General features: G+C 36.0%; 2 protein-coding genes across 2 annotated transcripts; both read left to right on the top strand.

Moving 5' to 3' along the window:
• Positions 1-2,389: 2,389 nt before the first annotated feature.
• Tsp_04145 (conserved hypothetical protein) lies at positions 2,390-3,692 on the top strand. The gene is made up of 4 exons (XM_003374912.1): positions 2,390-2,527; positions 2,576-2,611; positions 2,645-2,694; positions 3,593-3,692. Exons 1-4 carry the CDS (start codon positions 2,390-2,392, stop codon positions 3,690-3,692), a joined length of 324 nt encoding a protein of 107 aa, XP_003374960.1.
• A 474-nt stretch (positions 3,693-4,166) lies between these two features.
• Positions 4,167-8,981, top strand: Tsp_04144 (zinc finger protein). The gene is made up of 8 exons (XM_003374911.1): positions 4,167-4,334; positions 4,478-4,561; positions 4,702-4,755; positions 5,367-5,434; positions 5,547-5,607; positions 6,322-7,171; positions 7,239-8,194; positions 8,268-8,981. Exons 1-8 carry the CDS (start codon positions 4,167-4,169, stop codon positions 8,979-8,981), a joined length of 2,955 nt encoding a protein of 984 aa, XP_003374959.1.
• The last annotated feature ends 72 nt before the right edge of the window (positions 8,982-9,053 follow it).

Here is a 9,053-nt window from a genome sequence, read left to right as displayed (position 1 = left end):
AGTAAAATTTATTATTAAAAAAAATTTCCCCCCCCCCCTCCTGACCTTTCAGCTTTTCCCTATGAATAGACGTCAGCAGTTTTTTTTCCTTAATTTAAACTGACATTTTTTGAAAAAGGTTTCAACACATAAATGCAAAAATAGAATTTGCATTTCCTTTTTAGTTTTTTTTCTTTTCTGCTTTCTTTTCAATAATGCATACAAACATAAATATTGCAATGATTGATCGATCGATCAGTCGTCGATTGGATCGATTCCTTCACTCACTCAGTGATCGATTTGATTTTAACAAAATTTCTTCTTTCCACTATTGAATATCCCATATCATCTCTGCTGGTATTGCAATCAATTGGAAAATTTTCAATATATTTCTTTTCCTCTTCAACTCAGAAATGGGGGACCATTCACAATCGCTAGGACATGGGGGAAATCGCTCAATGCTTGCTGCAGAGAAAAGCACTAAGCGGTGCTTTGTATATATATTTTTTTGAAAAATATTTCCACTGTAATCGTTGCATTATTAATATTATCACAGCAGACGTGTATCTCTCACTCCCCCTAATTGAAATGCTCAAAGCACTTCACCATTTGATCACTTTTCTTATTGCTGTTTCTCCAAAACAACGAAATTACCATTCCACTGCAACAGCAAATGCAAATTTAAATTTGAGAATTTATGCAAATGAAAAAATTATCATATGCTGATTATTATTTAAAAAAAATTTTTTTTCTTTCCTTTTTCTTTTTTATTCTACAAAAACGTTCACCAAGTATGTACATTTCAACAGGGTAAACGCCGTCAGTGGTACGCACATTCGATTTACAGTTCTATGCTGTTCAAATATGTAAATGTTTTATTATTACACGATGCATTTTGAAAGCGTTTCTCACGTTTAAACGTCACGCTTTTCAAGGATCATTTTTTTTAAAAAAATCAATAAACAATTTTGGATTTCAATTGTTTTATAATTTTCCGTTTAAGTTTATTAACATTCAATTAATGTGCCTTCAGTTTTGGTAAATATTAATACTTCATTTGTAATATTTGAAGAAAATTTTTTCCTCTAACGTTTCATCAGATCGTGTGTGCTTTGAGTTATGTTTCTGACATTTGACACGTTTTCCACCACAAAACGAACTCTCTTCAAAAATGTATTTCTCAATTTGTTGTCATTTGCACATGATTGCTCAATTATTCCCAGACAATTTCTTCTGTTTCCTCAATGGTGTGCATATTTTCTCTCACTTCTGGTAGGTTCTTCGAAATTTGACAGTTCATTTATTTAAATTAAAAAACATTTTTTATAAACTTAACCATATATATATATATACATATTGCTTAATTGTGGTAAAAGTACACTAAAGACACAACGATTTCTTCACTTCCTCGTTTTCATCTCCTTATCCGTTTTCCTCCTCCTTTTTCAACAAAAATAAAAAAGAAAAATTGATTGATGGAGAACTGTTCTGCTTAAAAATTGCCTCATTTTTAAATAATTGAAACTTAAATTTGATGCATATATGGTAGCATATTTTTTGTATTGTCCATTTTGAAAATTGCCAAATTTGAATTTTGGACAAGTTGAAGCGAAAATATTTTTTGATCAGAGTTTTTAGAGGAAAAATATTGAAGAGGGGAAAATTTTCCAAAATATCGAATGGTCAACGAGGAATTTCATTTTGGCGAGCCAGACAGCTGTCTGTCCAGCCGTTTGATTTTTTGTCTGCATTCGCACCAGTCAGCAGTAGCGTGCTTCCAGTATATAATACTGATGTAATGGAATACGCATGGGAACGTAGACTGGCGATCGTTCAGCCAGACATTTGGTACTTGGAAGCAGACAGCACGCGTAAGAATCACCAGAAATCTGGTCGTTTGACGTAACCGATGATGATGGCTCTGAGAGATTCTCAGATCCTCGTAGTTGGTGTGCTCTTTGTCTCTTTTTTCCTACACTCTAAGCGATAAGTGACGCCTGCTCGATGCAAATCATCTTCTTTCACAGGGTTTATCAATTTCTTCGATCGACACGATCAGGTTGATTCAACGAAAATCCATATTAAACCCCCCCCCTCCCGTTTATTATGATTTAGCAATCAATACTTGTGCATATGGTGAATTTTTTTTCTACAAATTTAATTTTCTTTTTTTCCACTTCCAGTGCCAAATTGTGCACTTCAAATTTTAACGCTAAAAAATAGGAAAGAAGAATTTTTTGATTAATAATTTTTCAACGCCAGCTTGTGACGCGCACACTTCGACTGATCATATTTTGTTGTAAGCTTGGAAGCAAAGTAAGCACTAGATTTTGTCGTTGATATGTAAAATTTCACTCGGTCTGAAATTTAGGTATGAAACTGTGAAAATTATGTATATGATTTTTTGGAAATGTTGTTTATTCAAAAAACAGTGGAAAATCTTCATGGCCCACTTATATTTTGCATTGAGGGATGCATGCAGGATGTTAGGTTTTGGTCTCTAATTTTGTCGGCATTCGTGCAAACAATTTGCTCTGTATGCCGTAAAGTGAATAGATAATTGGAAAGGCAAACAAAATTTATTCCAACTTTACAGCAGGCGAAAACAGATTATAGGAATTTAGTAGATAGGGTTTTAAAATGGAATAATTTTTGACAATTCTAGAGTCGTATTGATTCAATTCGTCTGATTCATGTGCACTGTCGCATTTCCGTGTAAATTGTTTAGACTGTTTTCCTATTAGTTTTTCTGCTCTTTTCACAAAGCATATTTTCCTATCAAGTTTTGGGAAATTATTGATATTTTCAGTTTTGAAATGGAAAATTAACCCATATCGTTTTTTATTTCATTTTTTGACTCAGCAGACTAAAATGTAATCAGAAAATTTTCTGAATTTCTGAGAAGATAACTTTGTTCTTCTTTTGATTAATGAGACAGTTTTCAACTGAACTCAACTCAACAATAATTATGTTCATTGTATTTTTTTTGCTAACTGTAAAGGTGCATGAATGAATTCATTTCAGAAATGCTAATCTATTTTTACACATCTTTCCACAAATCTATTATCTGTATCTGTTCAATTATTAGTTATTCATTTATTAGCATTGTTTTTCTGTATTCATTTACGGCATTGTCTTAGATACTTGATTTTTCTTTTTGAGCATAAAATTTCACTTTAACGTTCCTTATACTTGCATTCTGTACTTTTACTATCATACTGTATTAAAATAAACGGAAGTTCTATTTAAAAGCGGTCGCATAGCAGGAAAAATCAAATTGTAAAAACAAATTTAAATAATTTATTTCATATTGCCAAGTGTCATTAAAAATAAAGCAATTTGACTGTTACAATTTCGTCAGCTGAAAGAATGATTTGCATAAAGGAAATTTCATATTTGTTGTTTGCAGTATGAAAATCAAGTTGTTGTCTGTCATTTTGTGCCAATTTTTCTGTTTGTTAAATTTTCAAAAATTTTTTAAAAATTGAATTGATTTTACTTTAATAATTTAAATCATCATGTCGGATGAAGTGCAAAGTGGAAAAAAAAGAACAACGAAACATTTTGTTTGCAAGTGATTTAGTGGTACAGTAGGATGTTTATTGATTGTTAGGCACGTGAAATTGACAAGCACGGTAAATGTCCGTTGCGTGTTGCGACGAAATTGGGCGGCTCATTTGTTCAGTACGCCGTTTAGCAGCCGGTCGTATTGAGCCAAGCCGCTCAGTTTTTCTAGTCAACGGTCATTTGTTACTCTAGTCGAGCAATTGAAATGTACTAAACGGGTGCTGTACTGTTGCTTCGATTCGAATCTCAGCCCACTTGATTCGATACCATTCCACAACCGATATTGCTTAGTTTTGTTGATTTGCTGAGAAAATCACTTCCTATGCCAATAGCTTTACAGTAATGTAAATGAATATTTTTTGAATAGTCATTTACCTTTTTTGTGTACGTGTGTTTGTTATATGTTCCGGTTGATTTATTTAATTTCTATCAATGCAAACATTATATTTTACTTGACTGTTCGTTTGTTCAATATTCAGTTTCTTATTCTACAATATATGTGAGCTTGTGATTATCTGTTGAATATTCATTTATGTCATTCAACGTTAGGTTTGAAAAATTGTCTGCTGGTCAATTTGCCGCCGATGGTCTGCTTTGAATGACCATGAAACTTGGTGGACATGAGTGTTATCGACCAATCAGCCGAAACTTTCAACTCAAGTTTCATGCCAGCCATTGTGCACGAACCGGTGAATGTCGACGAAGATCCGACGCTTTGTTCTTCTACATCGGCTGTCCAGTCGAATGCTGCCGAGAAACGTTCTTTCACTTGCCAAGAATGTGGAAAGGTAGCTAGCAGTTTCTCCTCTTTCATGCATCTTTTTTTGTATATTTTTCATGTATATTTCATTTTATTTTAAACTTCAGAGTGAATTTTTTTAAAAAGTATACTTAATTCACAATATTGACCTTGTTGTATTTTTGCTTGCAGGCTTTTAACTCTGTTTGGTATTTAAAGCAGCATGCGGTCAAACATAGCAAAGACAGACCATTCACGTGTTCCTACTGCCTTCGGGTGAGTAATGCTTTTCTTTTTTATAAGAAAAATTATTTCTTACAGATTATGATTTTCCAGAATGTGTCAACAAAAAATATTTTCAAAAAAGATTACCGTTCGCGTCTGGGTGGATTTTTTTCGTCTCATTAATACTTTAGATAGTGTTTTTATTGACGCGTGGCGATGACGCATTGCCAACCCGCGTTTTGACCGTAATAATTACCATTTTTCAACGCTGTGAATGATTCTTTTTGAAAATTGGCTAATTGAGCAGCAAAATAAATAAATCAAGGAATAAATAATCGATCAATTTATTCACGTATTCACTATTGAAGTATTTTTCTTTGTTAAATTAAAAAAGAATAAATTCAACTTTTGCTTTGATGTACTTAATCAGTGAATCGACTGTTCACGTTTGAAAAGTTCTTCGTTGTGAAATTTTTCTGATCACATTTTGAAATTGAAAACAACTCTTTTCTGAAATTCTGAAAAATTTTCAATTCTGCTGAACATTTTCCGAATGTCAAGTTGGATAGCGAAATTAATTAGACGCATCAAATTGCCTCTTTTATGCTGTTGAAATGTTTTCTGACCGTTTGTGTTGATGAAATTTCATCGGCACTGTATTGTTTGAACGTGCAATTCTTTATACGGTAGCGCGCACATCACATGTTCACTCCAAAAGCATTCGGTGAATGATTCGACAGAAATACTAGCGATGATGGCCGTGAATAGGTTGATTTTTCGCTTTTTCAAAACCAGCTGTTAATTCTGATAAAAGTTTTATAATATCAAGTAGTAATTTTTGTTCAACAGTTTTAAGATTTTTTCCTCTTCTTCATGCAGAAAATGTGAATGTGCATTCGGTTTTCAATTTCGTTCATTATCGCGGTAATTGTTCTGAAATTTTTTTTCACTAATGAAAATGCAAATACTTGCATGACAACTATTAATTTAATTTAATTTAATTTATGATGTATATGTTCTTCTCTTTGTTTTTTAGTAATTTTGGTTTTCAGCAGTGCGATGCAGCTGAAAAAATAAATGACGTCGTGATATTAATAGTAAACTAGTTTGCTATTACAGTTTGCTTTTGTTGTCAACAAATTTAATTACATTTCGTCATCGCCAATACTTTTATCCATTATTTATGATTATGTTTATTTTTGTTTTTTATTATACAACTAATCCGTATCTGTTTGAATTGTTAAATTTTATTATCCTATTTTATGGTGTAGAATAAGCTTCCAAACTGTATTTTGTTTTCAAAATTTATCAAAGAAATTTTGAAAGTAAAATTAATTTGCTACTAATATTAGCATACTTCAGTGGCACACGGTTTTTTTATATTCATTCTTTAAATATATAGGGTTCATTGAGCAAATAATTTTCATTTGCAGATGTTTGCAGTTTTTATTCTGGCGTCATATGCTTACGTCATATTTGAAATGAAGTAGGAATAGCTATTTTAAAATAATTTTACGACTCTGAGTTATTTTTTTAGCTGTGTAAAAATTGATAAAACTATTCGATTGTTGAATAGATTAGGTTCTTCCGTGTTGTAATTTTGAAAAGCAGAAGTGATTTATTCTTTCTTATTCAGTAAAAAATAACAGTGCATCATAAATGAATTTTACTGCTGTGATCGTTTATGTAACAATGTATGTGTGTGTTTGTCTGAATTTGAAGTTATCATCGCGAATTGCACATTGATTATAATATAAATTTTTTATGATTAATCTTATTTTTGCAATTTGCAATAAAAGCAACTTTTGCAGACTTATCGATTTCGATCGAATTTGTACCAGCACAAATGCCCACAACGGGATTTGGTTACTAGTCAGACGCCGAAAACGGGTCGGTCTCGAAAGAAGACAAACCATGACAAACGTGGCGAAGCGTCAGAATTGCAAACAGCCACATGTATTAATGCGTTTGGTAGTGGGCCGTTGCCCCCGCTGGCTGGCCTGGCAACTCCTGGCTGCACGCCAAAGGGGCGGAATTCCATTGACGTCGGTATGAGGGATGTATACCGAGGCGGCGTATCGTTGCCGCCGTTATCCGCTTTTCAGCCGCTGTTCGACGCCAATCCAGTGAAAACTGAACGGCCAAGAAGTGGCGAAATGTTCGAATGCGACCGGTGCTTTATGCTATTTCCAAGTCGAGAATTTCTTACCCGACACATGAGTTGGCACAACACTGAAGAGCGCAAGATCCAATGTGTCCACTGTTCTGAAGTGTTCACTACTGATTTGCTTTACAACATGCACAAACAAAGCCACTCGCCTACTGCAGCTGACCGGTGCTTGTATTGTAACGGGAAATTTTGCCATCGGCTTGCTTTGAAGCGTCATTTGCGCAAATGTGGTCCCCACAGGCAACAGCCGAAGTCCCCGTCGAGTAGCAGTAGCAGTAGCAGCAGTGGCTGTAGTTCGTTGCCACAGTCGGTCGGTTCTATACATCTCGGCGCCGACAAGTCGTCACCACCTCCGTCGTCTGTTGTTGAATACGATTTGAATTCAGTCTCCAGCAGTGCCACTCTTAGTCATGGTTCTATGGCTGATGTTACTGTGGAACAGCAACAGCAGCAGCAGCAGCAGCAACAAGTTCTATCCCTCACATCGACTGGTAATTTTATTTTGAACATTTTCCGTTTGTATTTTTGCATTATTTGATGAATATATATTTTTTTAAGATAAACCAAACATAAAAACTGAAATTGACTATTCTAACCCTGCAGTTTTGCCTTCTTACATGAGTGGTAACAGCTGTGGCTTTTTGTCATCACAACAAGACTGTGCTCCATACATGAAACAGGAACTGTCTCCGATGACTAATTATCAACCATTACCTGGTTTCACATCGTGTTCAGTTCCAAATTGGACTGCTGGTGATGATTCTGGCTATTATTCGTCCAGTTCGGTCTCGTTCCAGTCGATACCGGATGGCAGTTGGCCATCGCCAGAGCAGCAGGCATACACTTCAGAGAACAGCAGCAATAGTGTCTACTTTCAAGAGGAACAAAAATTTTGGACTGTTCCTAATTCCGATGCAAATTGTGCTGTTGTTGATCCTGTATACGGACGTGGTTCATTTTCCATCAACACTTCACAACAACGCTGCATTGAAGAAAATGATCGGCAACAGCAGCAGCAGAGGCAGCAGCAGCAGCAGCAACAACAACAACAGCAAATGGACAATGGTAGTAATTATCAAAATCGAGATGCTGCGACGTTTGATTTTTTTAACGTCGACACTTTACCATTGTCGTTGTATGGTGGAGATTTGGCGGATATGGATGTAGACGGATCGTATGCGGATCCGGCCAGTTTGTCTGCTTGTTTGCCAATGTTGGATGCTGATTTGAGTGGATTTGGTCAGGATTTGGATTTGCTTGAACCGTTCCCCGATGCTGAAGATTTGTTCAAGCTTGCTGATTCTAGCTTACGGCCAGAACAACATCATCTGCAGCAGCAGCAACAGCAACAACAACAAGAATCGATTGCCCAGGGACCAACGAACGAAAGCTCAACTGCAGCGACAACATCAGTTGCTTGTGATGTTTGCTTGATGTCATTTCAGTCGTTGCAAGCGTTGCATTCACACTTTCTGAGCGAACATCTTTTGGACAACAGCGGCACATCATCAACAGTATGCGCAAGTTTGTCGAATGCTTGCTCAGCTTATTTTGAATTCTTTGAATGAATGTAAGAAACAGTTGCAGGCCCGAAATGCGGATCCAGCAGCAGACGAACAGTCCAAACGATGCTCAATGGAAACTGGCCAGAACCAGAACAGCGCTTTGCTCGGCAGGGCCGTGGTCGCTAATGTTGGTTCTTCAGCTGACTGTGTCACGTTTCCTTCCCTCGAGATGGCAGTGATCGTACCGCTGTCTGGTTCTAAGTCCAACTCTCACTACGTCTCCTCGGACAGCGTTGTCAGCGATTGTCTAAGCACAGCTGATTTTAGTTATTTCCATCACTCGGACATCAATATGAATAGCGTTGTTGGTCGGAAACTTGCTTCTGTTAATCCAAACACCAATGCTAATACCATTACTTCCATTACTGCTGCTATTAATACGTGCAGTAACAGTAGTAGTAGTAGCAGTATTGGTTGTGGTAATAGTAGCAGTAGTAATAGTAATAGTGCTGGTAGTAATAGTAATAATACTAGCGTGACTACAAAGTTCGCATGTCGCTTTTGTCCAAAGTTGTTTTTAGCTAAGCGTTATTTGCGTAAGCATGAGCTCACATTACACGGTGCAGACAGTGTTCAACTGCCACCCGTGGAAGAAGCACAGGACAGTAGTAACAATGTTGGCAAGCTTGTCAAATGTCCACTCTGTCCGAAGCTGTTCACCACGCTCAAACAGCTCAAGCAGCATGTCAGTTTTCACGCCAGGGCTACTACGGTCCAAACATCGTTGTCCAATTGAATTAAATGCTGTCTGCTAATTTTTTCTTCTTCATTATTATTATTATTTTTGCCCGTGCTAATGTATATCTTC

The sequence above is a fragment of the Trichinella spiralis genome (assembly GCF_000181795.1).
Source record: "Trichinella spiralis strain ISS 195 chromosome Unknown Scfld5, whole genome shotgun sequence".
NCBI lineage: Eukaryota > Metazoa > Nematoda > Enoplea > Trichinellida > Trichinellidae > Trichinella > Trichinella spiralis.
The sequence above is the reverse complement of the archived record's forward strand: the minus strand, read 5'-3'. Positions and strand labels throughout refer to the sequence as shown.